Source organism: Denticeps clupeoides, chromosome 3 (genome assembly GCF_900700375.1).
Source record: "Denticeps clupeoides chromosome 3, fDenClu1.1, whole genome shotgun sequence".
Classification (NCBI taxonomy): domain Eukaryota; kingdom Metazoa; phylum Chordata; class Actinopteri; order Clupeiformes; family Denticipitidae; genus Denticeps; species Denticeps clupeoides.
Window position 1 is genome coordinate 32384455 of NC_041709.1, and position 16968 is coordinate 32401422.

General features: G+C 45.5%; 3 protein-coding genes across 3 annotated transcripts in view; 2 read left to right on the plus strand and 1 right to left on the minus strand.

The window, feature by feature from the left end:
- Window positions 1–2400, minus strand: part of col5a3b (collagen, type V, alpha 3b) — a 27895-nt gene extending 25495 nt beyond the window's left edge. Inside the window, exon 1 of the mRNA XM_028971972.1 lies at window positions 2146–2400. Within this exon, the coding sequence (XP_028827805.1) occupies window positions 2146–2221 (76 nt within the window). The 5' untranslated portion in view covers window positions 2222–2400. The remainder of the gene's footprint in view (window positions 1–2145) is intronic.
- Window positions 2401–4063: 1663 nt separating this feature from the next.
- Window positions 4064–12584, plus strand: LOC114785812 (retinol dehydrogenase 8-like). The gene is made up of 6 exons (XM_028972436.1): window positions 4064–4337; window positions 5373–5534; window positions 9527–9706; window positions 10039–10132; window positions 10864–11047; window positions 12112–12584. The coding sequence occupies exons 1-6, from the start codon at window positions 4232–4234 to the stop codon at window positions 12337–12339; spliced, it is 954 nt and encodes a 317-aa protein (XP_028828269.1). The 5' UTR covers window positions 4064–4231; the 3' UTR covers window positions 12340–12584.
- LOC114785444 (microfibril-associated glycoprotein 4-like) lies at window positions 12539–16016 on the plus strand. The gene is made up of 5 exons (XM_028971723.1): window positions 12539–12547; window positions 14492–14689; window positions 14787–14883; window positions 14983–15150; window positions 15763–16016. Exons 1-5 carry the CDS (start codon window positions 12539–12541, stop codon window positions 16014–16016), a joined length of 726 nt encoding a protein of 241 aa, XP_028827556.1.
- The last annotated feature ends 952 nt before the right edge of the window (window positions 16017–16968 follow it).

The window sequence follows — 16968 nt, forward strand, 5'->3', positions numbered from 1 at the left end:
CCCACTCTGAAATCATCCAAGATGGTGGCCTGCTCACTCCATGGAGCCAGTTCATCTGCTTATAAAACTTTAAATGGCCACAGCTGTTAACAACCGCGAACATCCGGTTCTAAATATCCTCGTTCACCAAATCCTGACCAATCGCTGTGTGCACATTTCGAAATCCTTCAGGAATTTTCCAGGATGATATTCGCTTCCTTTTGCCTTGTGCTTGTTTACTTTATGCTTATCAAATCGCATGAAAAGCGCTTCGTAAAACCGTTTTTCGGCCGAGACTAACACCTACGAGTGGGTTTATGTAGGCTGTATGTCCAAATGGTTAAACCTGCCCGGCCTGGTGCATTGTGGGCTTCCTTCCTCAAGGCCAAAGTGTGCCGTTCAGCTGATGGTACTAGAGAAGCAGCGTTTACTGCAGCACCCTCCGCATCTCGGTGACGGGATCCAAACTCGTTTACGCAGGACAAACATCATTCGAATGATATACGTGCACACGTAATAAAATTATAATACTACACATTGTGTTTTAACTTATAAAGCTTATATGTAACTTATAAGTATTATAAAAGCACAGTTCAAAGTGCATGTTAAAAATAGAACAATTATTCCAATTGGGGCAGTGGTGGCCTAGCGGTTAAGGAAGCTGCCCCGTAATCAGAAGGTTGCCGGTTCGAATCCCGATCCGCCAAGGTGCCACTGAGCAAAGCACCGTCCCCACACACTGCTCCCCGGGCGCCTGTCATGGCTGCCCACTGCTCACCAAGGGTGATGGGTTAAATGCAGAGGACAAATTTCACTGTGTGCACCGTGTGCTGTGCTGCTGTGTATCACAAGTGACAATCACTTCACTTTAACTTTGAACATTAACTCGAGGCCTCAGTTACACTACACTACAGTTGAATCTTAATAGAAACATCTGATCGGCCAATTTTGTCGGTTTCTCGTTAATAATTTGGGAATAATTTCTATTCAAACCCATTTCTCGGGACGCATGAGGTCATTTCTAAACGCTTGAGCGACAGATATGAAGGTGGCAGCGGGCAGGAATCAGCACCAGGGACAGCGGCTCCCTTATTCTGCCCCAACTGCTTGTTATTAACGGCGTTGGTACGTGGAATAAAGTTCGCGAGGGCAGAAACAGACGGAAAGAGACGGAAAGCAGAGGCGCCCAGGGTTTCCTGAAAGCGTTAGCAGATGCAGGGGCATCTGCGTTGCCCGTGGCTCCATCCTCACTGGAAGCAGCTGCGGCAAGTTTTTACATTTCAGGCTCCAACGTGATCTAATGAAGCACAACTGCTCGCACCGGGACAACTTCTTCTCGTGCTTGAGACGTGACAACGGGATCATGGGTGTTCTCTGGCCGGTAGTAGCCTAGTGGGGTGACACACTCGCCTGTGAACCAGAAGAGCCGGGTTCAAACCCCACTTACTACCATCGTGTCCCTGAGCAGGACACTTAACCCTGAGTGTCTCCAGGGGGGGACTGTCCCTGTCACTACTGACTGTAAGTCGCTTTGGATAAGGGTGTCTGGTAAATGCTGGAAATGAAAATGTGAATATTCTTGCGAACTGGGGGTGGTTCTATGAATAATACGTTATTGTTGTTTTTTATGGTTATGACTTCGGGGGGGGGGGGTTCCAGAAGGCCAACAAATGGAACAGGGGGTGTTAAACAGTAGGAACGGTGCAAAAGTTCAATTATACACACACACAAAGAAATAGATCAGGCACCATCAACACTGCATCCCGCTGACGCCATGACCCCCCCTGGTGACGTCACTACTTAACTGTCGTGCAGTTTGCGGGGCAGCGGTGGCCTAGCGCGTAAGGAAGCGGCCCCGTAATCAGAAGGTTGCCGGTTCGAATCCCGGTCCGCTCCTCGCCAAGGGTGACGTTTAATGCAGAGGACACGTTTCGTTGTGCCACCGTGCGCTGTGCTGCAGTGTCTCACAACGACAGTCACTTCACTTTCACTTTCTGCAGGAAAGCTGGAGCCCCGACCACATAAACAGCCGACAACAGTGATGCGGGACGGACGGACGGATGGACAGAACGCGCCTGCAGCGCCGCTTCGGTCAACATGTCCCGGCCACATGACGCGCACAAGGGGACATTTTTTAACATGCGGACGACGGTGCGGACGCCTTACCTGCGCGCGCCGACGTCACGGCGCCCACGAAGACGAGGAGCGCGCGCACCCGGGACGCCCCGGCCCGTGGGTCCATCGCGCGCTGCACGTAAAGTCCGGGACGGCTGCGTGACGCCGACTCCGAGACCCGGGTACCGTGTAGCAGGTATCCTGCTCTCCACCTCCCTCTTCCTCCCCTCCGCCCCTCCCGAAAGCACCAGGCGGGATTTATGTTCCTCGTAAACCTCCACGGAGCAGCTCTCCCACTCAATTAGACCCAACTCGTCTTAATAGGACTCATTTACTCAGGTCGTGGAAGAAGAAAACCTCGACCTGAACCCACTCCCTCTTTTTCATTCTTCATCTACCTCTCTCTCTCTCTCTCTCTCTCTCACTGTGTCTCAAACACACACACACACACACACACACACACACAAGCATGCCAGGACAGGAAGCTGAGCTGCCCGTCTAATAAAATATGCTCTGGCAGATTCCAGATTCTTTTGACTGACAGAAACACACACACACACACACCGCGGCTCGAGATCCTTCGGACACGGTGACATGCCACCCGCTCGTCCCCAAATGTCTCACTCCGCCATCCCACCCCAGAAGACAGTCACAGACCAACGCGGCACACAGGAACCCGACATCAGGAAGGGTTTTTTTATTGGATCCTTTACGTTTGGGGGAAAATGGTCGCTTGCAAAGGCACCGCTCAGAGGTCAAGGGTCATTTAGAAATGTGGAATCGATCAAAAGCCCAATCCAGATGTTACTGGTGCTGTAAGTGGCCCTGGCCGATAATGACGGAATATCTGCATGCACCTAGACGGGAAGCGTGGAATGCTGCTGGGATGCCACTCGCAGCGACCTTATTCGAGCCGAGCAATGTTCTAAACACATTGCGGTGGCTTCAGTCGTTTTTCTCATTAAAATATCCGATTTGTAAAAACTCCGATCCGTCACTGACGTTAAGGTTGCGTGCTGACCTGGCTGTAAGGCTGAGGTCGTGTGTGTGTGTGTGTGTGTGTGAGCGCCCCCCTCACACCTGCCTGTCTCTTGCTGATGAGTTTGGCTCACCCCTGGGTCAAATGCACATCCATCTTTAACAGGCTGGGACCTGACCGGTGAGGTCAGCCTCCGAGGGAGAGTGCTGGGTCTCCCCCTCGCCTACGTATACCTGCACATAACTGTGTGGTGCACGCAACCCCGGCCTCGTACACGTCTTTTCGTATTTATACATTTTATACCTCTTTTTACACATTAACTCACTACGTATACCTGCACATAACTGTGTGGTGCACGCAACCCCGGCCTCGTACACGTCTTTTCGTATTTATACATTTTATACCTCTTTTTACACATTAACTCACTACGTATACCTGCACATAACTGTGTGGTGCACGTAACTCCACTCTCGTGCACGTCTTTTCTTGTTTATACCTTTTATACCTCTTTTTACACACATGAACTCACTGCGTATGATTGCCAGTTACAGGGTACCCACGACTGTGTGTTTTCAAGTCTATGCAATGTACTTTGCACGCATTTTTATTTCCTTTGTCTAGTGTGCATCGCGGAGTCCTTCGTCCCTCTTCTTCTACCCCACATTCGCATCTAAAGAAAATGCATTCCAGACATTGTTCCGGACCCCACCCCACCCCATCCCCTAAGGATACGGCGATTTGGCAGAAGGCATCAGAACACATTGCGAGGCGAAAGTTGTAAGAAAATAAAAATACTCCGTAATCGAGACCAATTCTTTATTGTGATAGCCGTGCTGTTATAAGGTGACATCCTACAGTTTAATTCGCATTGTAAGGTCACGGGATATTTGCAGGGACACCGTGACGCGCCGACGCGGGGTGGCCGCCAGGGGGCGCCCGAGCCCCGCCCTTTCCCGGGATCAGGCCGGAGTTTATTCACTTTATTCGGAGTCCGCTCGTTATCGATTCTCTTCGAGGCGAGCAGGTGGAAACCGGCCTGGACGTACCCCCCCCCCCCCCCCTTAATCCTAATCCTTAAAAACGAGATGACGGGTCCACCGTAATCCCGCCGTGATCCGCTTTAGGCGCGTCGCCGCGCAGCGTCCCCCGGACTCGAGGATGGCGGCGCCGGGACAGAAGGTGGTTCTCATCACCGGCTGCTCGTCCGGGATCGGGCTGCGCATCGCGGTGCTGCTGGCCCGCGACGACGCGCGGCGGTACCACGGTAGGAGCGTCCGAGTTCAACTATTATTACCATATTATTACCATATTCTCCTCCACACTTTAGAACGTGGCTGCGTCACGTGTCCGTGTTGTCCCGCGTCGCGTCCGTCCCCCGATGACGTCACGTGACCCGCGTCCAACACACATAGTCCGAAACTTTAAAAAGCGAATATACCATCCTGTTAATATAATATTAATGCATCTAATGTTATATCGTGATTAATTAAAGTTAATAGTAATTAATTTCTTATGTAGGATCATTTGTTAAACAACGGTCATTGCAATAATTATTATACAGATATTGGCTATTATTTCATGAAACAACATACTTTAAATAAATGAATGTAATTTTATAGTAGTAGAAAGTATGCAATTGATTCAGCTTGGGCTGAAGATCTCGAGAGGATGGTCACGAAAGCCAGATTGTCCTGGAGCTTTTCATTTGATTAGCGTGAAGATCTCTGTAGGTTTCCCATGCTTTAAATAAAAGAATGGAATATTTTAGTAGTAGAAAATATGAAATTTAACATGGATTCAGCTTCATCTGATGAGCATGAAGATCGGTTGGTGACAGGTGACCTCTGATGGTGACAGTTGTGGGTTTCTGGAGCGTGACACTGCGCGCGCCCTGATGGTATTGCTGGTGCTTGATGAAGGTGTCCACCACTGGGTGACGAGGGTGACCACGTGTCAGCAATTCAGCCATGGACTTCAGTCTTTGCTCCTGAGGCTGAAACGCTGACCTCTGGTCAGCGCTGAGTTCCCATCTGAGACTTACACATTAACCCCATAACCTTCCCTGTTAATTTTATTGCATGCCTTATTTCATTGTGATAATTATATATGCGCGTCAGCGTGCTACGTAGACGCTTATGTGACTGTGCTGTGTGTATGTGGCTTCTGTTTAGGGGTATAGCCTTTATCCCTGCTTAGCCCTAAGTCCATCCCTGAGTAAGAGCAGGGGTATTACCACCCTCACACAGTGGGGTCCTGGAGCTCGGCTCGATCCCGTTTCCTCTTCCTGTACCCTCTCTAGTCATTGCCACCATGCGGGACCTGAAGAGGAAGGAGAAGCTGGTGGAGGCGGCGGGGGACGCCTACGGGAAGACCCTCTCCCTCCTCACGCTGGACGTGTGCAGCGACGAGTCCGTCAAGCAGTGCATCGACGCCGTCAAGGACCGACACATAGACGTCCTCAGTGAGTGGCATGAGGTTCGACACAATGGTGGTGGTAACCTAGTGGGTAGAAGACCCAGGTTCAAACCCCAATTACTGCCATCGTGTCCCTGAGCAAGACACTTCACCCTGAGTGTCTCCAGGGGGGGACTGTCCCTGTAACTACTGATTGTAAGTCGCTCTGGATAAGGCCGTCTGGTAAATGCTGTAAATGTAAATGAGACTCATACACAAGAATCAAAACCCACATACAACCCAGGAAAGCAGTGGTGGCCTAGCGGGTAAGGAAGTGGACCAGAAGGTTGCCGGTTCGAATCCTGATCCGCCGAGGTGCCACTGAGCAAAGCACCGTCCCCACACGCTGCTCCCCGGGCGCCTGTCATGACTGCCCACTGCTCACCAAGGGTGATGGGTTAAAAGCAGAGGACACGTTTCACCGTGTCACCGTGTGCTGCAGTGTTTCACAATGACAAAAACAGTCACTTTAAATAACAAAATTAGAAACATGGAATAAGTGTGTGGACCCGGTGAGGAACCCAGGGAGAACCAGCCAGCTCAGCTGAACTCGACATGAACTCAATTCTGCAATCTGCTGACTGACGCTGATGGTCAGCACTTCACGTATATAAAAAATACAAAGCATTTACATTTTACATTTACAGCATTTATCAGACGCCCTTATCCAGAGCGACTTACAATCAGTAGTTACAGGGACAGTCCCCCTGGAGACACTTAGGGTTAAGTGTCTTGCTCAGGGACACGATGGTAGTAAGTGGGGTTTGAACCTGGGTCTTCTGGTTCATAGGCGAGTGTGTTACCCACTAGGCTGCTACCACCAGCATCACCACTGAATGACGGCATCAGTTAAAAATTCCATTTATTCAGAACCTATTAGGTGTTATATATACTGGGTCAGTATTTATAGCCAGTGTAGCCAGACGGGGAGATAAATTTAGCCTGTTCTTAAAGCTAATTACAGATACAATCTATTCCGAGCCTCTTGTGGAGCCGTACACAGACATGAAAATAGCCTGGGTCATGACCGTACAGTGAACTTAGTAAAATGACTCAACGTTTAAGCTCCCCTGACAGGAAAATGTCTCTTTGTAAGATTGGGGAATCCGGGCTAGAAGCGGCTGTAATTCTGCACCAAGGCTGAACTTCGGGAAAGAGTCTTCAGATACAGTATTAGGGGACCAAGACCTTAAAACATCAATTGTTAATGAACGAATAATCACAATTGCAGCCTAGGTTCCTGACACGTCCCTCTAAAGATTAGGATCTGAGTGTTCACCTTTTTCCCGCAATGCCGGTGACATTTACATTTCCAGCATTTACCAGACGCCCTTATCCAGATCAACTTACAATCAGTAGTTACAGGGACAGTCCCCCCTGGAGCAACAAGTGTCTTGTTCAGGGACACAATGGTAGTAAGTGGGATTTGGTTCATAGGCGAGTGAGTTACCCACTAGGCTACTAGCACCCGGTGAGAATGTGGACGTTGAGTTCTGTGAATTGCTTTGGTGGGTTACTGGTAGGGTTGCAAAGGGGTGGAAAATTTCCAGTAAATTTCCGAAAAGTTTCCGGTAAATTTCCATGGTAAGTTAAGTTTGGGAATTTTGGAAATTAATGGGAACTAACTGGGAATATATTATTTCCAAGCATAAATATAAACAGAAATCATAAGAAAACCTCCATGCAAAATGTTTTCAACAGATATTTCAACAGATTTATTTGTAAGTACAGTGGAATAGAACACGTTTCAATAACTTGTTTCATGGATGAATAAAAACAGAAATGTTGAGTTCAATATTACCATCCCCTAACCCCGTTCATTCAAAAATGCCCCCTGTTCAAAAATCTCCACAAAGTCCCATTCAAAAGGTTAAATGAAAAATGCCACTTATCCTCCAAAACGTCCCATTAAACATGCAAATCTTCCTTCAAGCAATCCTCTTTTCTCATTTTTGCTCAGTCAATAGACTCTTCCTGGACCTCATCATCATCCAACAACATGTCCACTTCCTCAGCATCCAACTCTGAGTCTTCCTCTTCAGTGTCACTTTCCAGCCTTGTTGAGGATGGCTCTGTGTCAGGCTCAAAGAGCCGTAGGTTTGCCCGAATGCCGACCAGCTTTTCCACTCTCACATTTGTGAGCCTGTTGTGAACCTTTGTGTGGGTGTTCCCAAACAGTGACCAGTTGCGCTCGGAGGCGGCTGATGATGGTGGGATTTGGAGGAGGATGGAGGCTACAGGTGCAAGGGCCTCAGATTCACATAGTCCCTTCCACCAGGTGGCTGCAGATATGTGCTGGCATGACTGCCATATTCCATCCCCTTTCCAAAGGCCTTGCTTTGTTCGATACTTTGCCAAACTGCCTAGAACTTTGCCTTTATTGAGACCCAGGTGGTCAGACATGGCTGTAAGGACCGCATAGGCACCATTGATCTCTTCCCCAGAAAGTATGCCCTTGTCATATTTGGGGTCCAGCATGTATGCTGCTGCATGCACTGGCTTCATGCAGAACTCCCTCCGCTGTTCCAATGACTTGACCACAGCCGTTTCCTCTGCTTTCAGTAGTAGGGAAGTGGGCAGAATTGTCTGGATTTCTTCTTTGAGTTCTGCAAAAAGGCACTGGACATCTGACAAGATGGCACCATCCCCCTCTATCTTCGCTATTGCTGCTGCAATAGGTTTGAGGATTTTCTGACTGCTAGATATTCTTTCCCACCAATTTACCTCATTTGTTAAGTCCACAGGCTCAAATGTGTGCCTTCAATGCTCTTTGTCCTTCAGGCTCAAAAGTGTGGTCCATGTGTACATGTGATGGAGGCATGCACAGTGCCAGTAGGTGGTCTCAATAGCCATGCAGCAAGCATGTGCTCTGTACATGTGATTAAGGAATGGCATGGATATTCAAGTGTATTTGAATTGCATTTGTTTGTTTTTTTCAATATTATGCTAAAATATACTTTGCTCAACTATATTTAAGTTCCCTAAGAAGAGCCAACCTTCAATTTTGAAAATTCCCAGTTTATTCACATAAATTCCTGTTAATTCCCGTTTATTCCCATTAATTCCCGTTAATTCCCATGGAAAGTTTCCATCTTTGAAAATTCTGGGAATTTTGCAACCCTACTTACTGGTCACTGTGACAGTGGTAGCCCAGTGGTTAAAGGAAGCGGGTTTGAAACCGGTACTACTCAGTACTCACACTACTCAGAAGGTGTCACTCATGGAGCTCACAGCTCTCTCCTTCTACAACAGCTCGCAACCTTGGAGTAACAATAGACAACCAACTCTCCTTCTCGACTCACATCAGCAATCTTTCCCACTCACGTAGATTCCTTCTCTACAATATCAGACGAATCCGCCTTTATCTGTCAACACGTGCCACCCAGATACTGGTTCAGTCTGGTATACTGCAACTCCCTTCTAGCTGGCCTACCTCTACGTACCATCTGACCTCTACAACTCATACAAAATGCAGCAGCACGACTGATCTTCAACCTTCCCAAATTCTCCCACACCACCCCTCTGCTACGTTCCCTCCACTGGCTCCCAGTAGCTGCACGCATCAGGTTCAAAATACTGATGCTGGCCTACAAAGCCAAACATGGAGTAGCACCATCCAACCTCACAGCCCTTATTACACCTCGCACTGCACCTCGTATACTCCGAGCCTCCAGTACTGCTCGCCTGGTTCCTCCATCTCTGAAGGTAAAAGGAAGACACTCATCTAACTTGTAACCTTCTTATTGTCTAATTTATGTACATACACAGAGTGAATAAAAAGATTGTATTCATAGTTGGGGGTCCTAATGAACTTGAACTGATCCCTTCATTGATGGTAACTTGAAAGCACGTTGTAAGTCTCTATGGAGAAGGGCTTCTGCCAAATGCCATAAATGTAAATGAGGTCAACCGCTCAATGAGAACAGATTTCGTTGAGTGCTGTGGTCATAATAATCATGTTCGCCCAAGTCACATCCGTTCTTTCTGTTATTCCCGTAGTTAACAATGCAGGAATTGGACTGGTGGGTCCAGTGGAGAGCATCAGTATGGACGACATGAAGAAAGTTTTTGAGACAAACTTTTTCGGGGTCATCCGCATGATAAAGGAGGTGATGCCTGACATGAAGAAGAGGAGAGGAGGCCACATCATCGTGGTCAGCAGTGTCATGGGTCTCCAAGGTACAGCTTCTGTGTGTTTGTGTGTGTGTGTTCCTGCCTTTGTGGGACCCAAATGTCAGTTTTCAGTAAAACTGGGAACATTTTCCTTATGGGACAAAATGTTCATTTTCATTCAGAAATAATACATTTCACAATTTTAAGACGTTTATTGCATAGTTACTAGAGAAATAAGAAATCTTTGTCCAGAGCACCTTACAATCAGTAGTTACAGGGACAGTCCCCCGTGGATTGAATATTCATTTAGAAAGCATTTGATCAAAAGCATTGGTGTGCTATATAAATCTCAATAATAATAAAAAATCTCCCTCCCCCTTGCCATGATCATGTGTCAGGTGTGGTGTTTAACGACGTCTACGCCGCCTCCAAATTCGCCATGGAGGGATTCTGCGAGAGCCTCGCCGTGCAGCTGCTCAAGTTCAATGTGACGTGAGTCTGGGGTTTTTTTTTTGCCGATATGCTTTCTAGTGTGTCTTTATGGGGCGGCAAGTGCCATCAAATGAATTCGATAATGCCAAAATTTTGGCCTCGTTTGGAACACAGAAAGATTCACATTGCACATAAAATGCATTTTTGTCAACATTAGCAATTCATTTTGTCCACAGAATAGATGACGAAATGACAAAGTCATTAAGCCAACAATAAAAAGTCATTTTTGAAAGTGAAGTGATTGTCACTTGTGATACACAGCAGCACAGCACACAGTGCACACAGTGAAATTTGTCCTCTGCATTTAACCCATCACCCTGAGTGAACAGTGGGCAGCCATGACAAGCGCCCGGGGAGCAGTGTGTGGGGACGGTGCTTTGCTCAGTGGCACCTCAGTGGCACCTTGGTGGATCGGGAATCGAACCGGCAACCTTCTGATTATGGGGCCACTTCCTTAACCGCTAGGCCACCACTGCCTGACAAAATGACAGAAATGACAGAAAGTCTGCATCATGTGAATGAAATGAAATGACTTTCATGGATTAAACTACTTTGTGTTGATTACAAAATCCATTTTGCTGAAAGGGTTTGATGTTTTTGTGAACATAAACGTGACAAGATGTGAGTTGATTTTGCCATTCTAAAATTCCTTTGGTGGGATGTATTTTGTGCATGGCAATAAGCGTATATCTTGACCTGTCTTCTTTCCTCTGTGATCTCCACCGCCTCAGCTTGTCAATGATAGAGCCAGGACCTGTTCACACCGAGTTCGAGATGAAAATGATAGCGGACGTGTCCAAGAAGGAGTTCCCAGGGACTGACCCGGACACCGTTAACTACTTTAAGAATGTCTACCTGCCATCATCTGTCGACATATTTGAAGCACTGGGCCAGACACCTGATGACATCGCAATGGTCAGTTCGCAGTTATACCTAAAGTGATATTAAGAAGATGTGAAAAAGCTCTATTTAGCCCGAGCGAAATTCTTTAGTCCTAAAAAGCATGCTCAATGTAAAAAAAAGGGAAATAAGAACAGACCAATATGAATTGTGCAAATAAAAATATAACATCAAAGAAAAACCTAACAAAGTAATAATTAATAAATACCCATGACAGGTATAGTAAAGTGACTATAGATCGAGTGATTTTGAAAAAGTGAAATTGTGCACCAGCAATTCTTATTCGGTTTCTATAGATTTTGAGTTGCGAAACTAAGAGCCCTAATAAGGCCGAACTTGTCAGGAATAGAACATGCTCGGGAATTGTTAAGTGCTAGATTATTTTTTCTAGTGTTAGACTCATTTGAAATACTTTTTGAACAAGTGGGTTTTTAACTGCTTCTTAAAGGTGGTGGTAGTCTCGGCTAGTCGAATGGAGCAGGGCAAGTTGTTCCACCAACCAGGGACAGCGAAGGAGAACAGAGTCGATTGGGATCGGAGACCCCGTGAAGAGGGAATATACAGTCTCGTTTCGTTTGCAGATCTGAGAGGGCGTGCAGGAGTGTAGCTGGTTAGTAGTGTGTTTGTATAGGAGGGTGCACTTCCATTTACAGCCCTGTAGGGAGATATCACGGATTTAAACTTGATGCGAGCAGCTACCGGGAGCCAGTGGAAAGAGGCGAGAAGGGACATGGGTGTGTTTCGGGTGGTCGAAGATGAGGCGGGCTGCCATATTTTAGACAATCTGGAGTGGTTTTATGGTGACTGCACAGGCTCCAGCCAGGAGAGAGTTACAATAGTTGAGTCTAGAGATGACCATTGCCTGGACGAGGAACTGCGTATAATGTTCGGCTAAATGTATAATGTTCAGGCTAAATGTAAAATGTTCGGGCTAAATGTATAATATTGGGGCTAAATGAAAGGTCCATTCGTTTTTTTATACAGTACAATACACAGCAGCCTACTGTTTGGTCTACTTCCCTTTATCTGCATCGCCTCATCTCTGCACCCAATGCTTCCTGTTCATCTGGTATTTGCAGTGCACCAAGAAGGTGATCGAGGCGAGGAGTCCGCGATTTCGAAACCTCACCAACCCCCTGTACACGCCCATCGTGGCCATGAAGTACGCGGACGAGACGGGCGGCCTGTCGGTTCACGCCTTCTACCACATGCTCTTCAACATGGGCAGCATCATGCATCTCAGCATGAACCTGATGAAGTGCCTGACCTGCGGTTGCCTGCGCCGCCGCACCATCTCACCCAGCTGAAAGACGAAGATTATTTAATAACTACAAAATTTTACGTTTAAATAATGCATAGTAAAAAACAAATACAATTTAAATATTAATATACATATATATGTTATAGATTTGCATAGGGTATGTACGTATATTTGTAATAATGATGGTTAAATCATAAAAAGCTTTTCTACAGACCTAATAACTTATGTGAAAAGGATCTTGGGGTATGGCCACTGTACGCCTTGAACAGAAAAATAAATTACAAAAATGCATATGTGTTTTTACTTTATTAACTGGATACTTAATTCACGCTAAACAAACATCAATGACAAAACACTAATTTCTGCGTAATTAACTGATTTCTCTATTAAAAAAATATTTAGCCTTGTTTCATTTACATTTACAGCATTTACCAGACGCCCTTATCCAGAGCGACTTACACCCAGTGTTAAATGTCTTGCTCAGGGACATGATGGTAGTAAGTGGGGTTTGAACCTGGGTCTTCTGGTTCACACTCGAGTGTGTTACCCACTAGGCTACTACCGCCCTACCAGCCTTGTGACCTGCTTTATGGACTACATTCATTTTGGTGTGGCTAATATAGTACCAATTAAACCCATAGTTAAATCAAGGCTGTCCTCAAGCAGAAGAAGAGGGCCTTCAAATCAGGAGACAATGAAACCAGCTTCAGCAGAATCTGGAGAGGCCTTAAAACCATCTCAGGCCACAAAGAACAGAACTCTGAACTGGTGGGGGGTGTGCAGTGGGCAAATAATCTAAATCACTTCAGGTTTGGCGTATCTGTCCCTGCCTTCCCACCCATACTGCCCTCTCTGATGCAGTCCCCCAAGGGTCGCTCTTGAGGACCTTCTCCGACTCTGTGGTGGCATGAGCCATATTTTTCCTTGTGGTCTGCTGGGGAGGTAGCATCTCTGCTGGGGACAGAAAGAGACTGAACAGGCTTATCCGGAGGGCCAGTGCTGTTCTAGGAGGCCCTCTGGACCCAGTGGAGGTGGTGAGTGACAGGAGAATGTTGGACAACATCTGCCACCCCATGACAGCACTGAGCAGCTCCTTCAGTGACAGGATCCTGCATCCACGATGCGGGATGGAGGGATTCGGTGAATCTACATGTGTACAGTACAGTATATTTATCTTAGTTTACATACAGTCATATATACATTTTAATACACCTCTCCATATACACCTCTCCATAAATCCAGATCGTTTGTGTAGTGTGCAGGATCCTGCTTCCCTTTTGTGATGAAGAACAGCTATTGGACATTCTGTGGATGAGGTTAGGTGGTGGACACTGTAAAGGACATGTGAAAATAATATCTACAAATGGAAAATAGTCTCAGTTAGGAGCTTATGCTGCTCTGAGCTCCCTAACAGACCTAGGACATGTTTACAATGCAAAGGTCTTTGGTAATTCATAATCAGTTGCCATTAGCCTTCGTCATAAATGATATTGCAACAGTTGAGTCATTATTTCACCACACCTAACACATCCTATATAAGGATGACCAGCATGGGACCTTTGTCCCCATCACTGGTTCCTCTGAGAAGGTGAGCACACATTCTCTCCAACAGTTATTGCACAGAAAGCATAGCTGTCTTTTGTTTCATGATTTTTTTTTCTTATTCCATTAGTTTAAAATATTAGTTTGCTCTTGTATAATTTATGCATATGGTTTTATTGACATTACGGCAATGCTAAAATATAAGACGTGACAGATTAGTTGAGACGCTATTTTTTTTGTGTGATCTCACATTTTGATCTTTTGTACAACATTCAATATCCAAATTAAAATGGAATGTTTAAATCACGAATCTAAAAGCATTGTGATTACTGTAACCCTTCATTGTTGGTCATGAACATAAAGAAGATTTGTCAAGTACACGCTCACAGATGTTGGGAATGTTTTCATGTCTTGACAGCAAAAGAACACCTTTTGGGCAAAGAAGGAAAATTCGATCATAATAATAATGGTGAGTATGTCATTAACATGATTAAGGCTAGTTTTATCATTACTATATTGTGATGTCCTGCTGATGTTCCCTGTACCTCGTTGTCCTTGTGTATCTGGATCCTGCGCGAGTGCTCTTCATCACTGGTTGCCATTCTGGACACAAAGCCCATATTTAAACAGATCACGTCTCCTCCCTCCAACTGCAGGCTGGCTGGTTCTTCGCCCTGGCTCTCCCTCTGCTGGTGACCTCGGTGCAGCCGCCTCCTAAAGACTGCTCCGACATCTACAACTCTGGCCACAAAGTCAGCGGGGTTTACCCAGTTTACCCTGCAGGGCTTCAGTCGCCTGTTGAGGTGTACTGTGACATGGGCTGCGAAAGCTACAACGAAATCGGGGGCTGGACAGTGAGCTGGACCTACGTGTTACTAACCATTATTTACAATGAGGAAAAAATACATTTTGTGTTGATCACTCACTAGCCACTCTCTACCCGCTGCACAGGTATTTCAGAGGAGACTTGATGGTTCTTTGAATTTCTACCGAAATTGGGAAGAATATAAGAATGGATTTGGATTCAAAGATGGAGAATACTGGCTAGGTGGAAAAAAAAACGACAAAAGCAAATTAAAATACAACTTTACATCAGTGTAGAACTATATAGTGTAATGTGATATTATGGGTATTATTTTTTCCTTAGGGCTGGAGTGGCTCCACCAGCTCACAGGCAAAAGGAAATTTGAACTGAAGGTGGACATGGTGGACTTTGAAGGGAATAAGGCCTTCGCCCAGTACTCCACCTTCTCGGTGGGGTCTGAGGAAGAGGGGTACAAGCTCACTGTCGGTGATTTGGCTAGTGGGGGAGCAGGTAAAAGAAAATTCACCGTTACTGTTTTTTGTTCGTAGCTTTTTGGATTTGAGCTCTCGTGCAGGAATACTTTTATATATGGATTTTTCACGTATGGAAAAATCCTATAACAAAACTCATAACCACAGGAATGGGTGGAGTCTGGGGAGGTGCATTGGGTCACGTGGGCCGAAGAAGACAGTAATTTTGCCTTGTTGGAGAGTGGGTGACGCGTACGTTGCTGATTGATATCGTCATCCGAGCCCCGAGGATGTTTTAACGTTTGGAATTTGTATGAAAATTACGAGCAAACGGAAGGAAGCTGGCGTCAGACTGTTACTTCAGGATAAAGTGCACAACAAGAGATGAGTAAAAAGGGAGTGAGGAAATAGGGGAGCTTCAGTAAAGGAGTAAATTGAGGGTGATTAGAAACCCATGGGGGTAATTTGGGAGACATGGACCTACCTGGCGGACGTTATAACGTATACTGACATTTCATGTCAGCAGGTTAACAAAATGCTTATAAATCAATGATGTTTGCACCATCAAAATTCATTAAAATTCCCAAATCAAAAGAAAAATCAACCACACTCAAGAATCTGTCTCAGTTTCTCGATCTCCTTTACTCTGCAGGGAACAGTTTAGCACACCACAACGGGCAGAAGTTCAGCACGTTCGACAAAGATCAAGATTCTTATGACGGCAATTGTGCTAAAACGTATCTGGGGGCCTTCTGGTATAATGGATGCCACCATGCCAACCCCAATGGGATTTATCTCTGGGGAAAAGATGCTACTTATTATGGTATTGGTGTTAACTGGTACCACTGGAAGGGACATGAGTACTCTCTGAAATTCATCAGCATGAAGATCAGACCAGTGAAGTGACAGCCTTTCTTAGCTTTTTGATGCACAGCAAGATGTAGTTCAGAAACCAATGCATCATTTATGGTCCTTAAACCTGTGTCTGTGGGTGTGTTTTACTGATATGTTGGTTTTACTTCAATAACAAGATGGGTTGTGAAAAATAAATCAAACTTTGCATGTGTCTAGTCCCCTTTATTCATCCAGTTCTTTAGGGATTTGATTCGGGTGTGGATCAGGTTCCCATGGAGCATGTATTTAAGCTCTCTGGGACTCACCAGACTCTACATCCATCACCGCTCCAGCTTTAGCAAATCCATTAGAACATTATTCATCCCATCAAGAGGTAATCAAGTACACAATATTGTATCATTTATATTAGAGATATGTGGTAGGAGAACTGGGTGTCAGTCTCAACTAACTCTAAACTAATGAATGACCTCCTACAAGCAAAAGTCTACAGATGGAGAACAAGATTTGTTTCATGGAAATAAGGAAATTCTGCAATAAACACTTTATATAAATCAATAATTGATGTGAATAAACTGCTTGTTTCACTGTGTTGGCGCCTACAATTTTGCACAGTATACATATTAGCAGTTCGCTTTAATGCCTGCCATCTCCTGAACACATATCTACAGAAGTGCATCACTTGTAATGTAACCGTAATGTAACCGTAATGTAAAGTACACTGTAAACTTAAAGTTGGGAAAACTGAAGCATTTTTAAGACTTTAACTTACCACAGCGGGCAGAAGGTCAGCTTTTTCACAAAAAAAGACAGTGGTTTGCACAATTGTGCTAAAAAATATGCATTCTGGTACAATTTCTGTCACTATATCAACCCCAATAGGCTTTATTAATGGGGTAATGACAGAACAATTGTGGCATCTGGTTCAACTGGAAGGGGTCTGACTAGTCACTGAAAGATCAGACCAGTGTTTAAGGTGACTAAAAGCTTAAAGGTTTTGTACAAC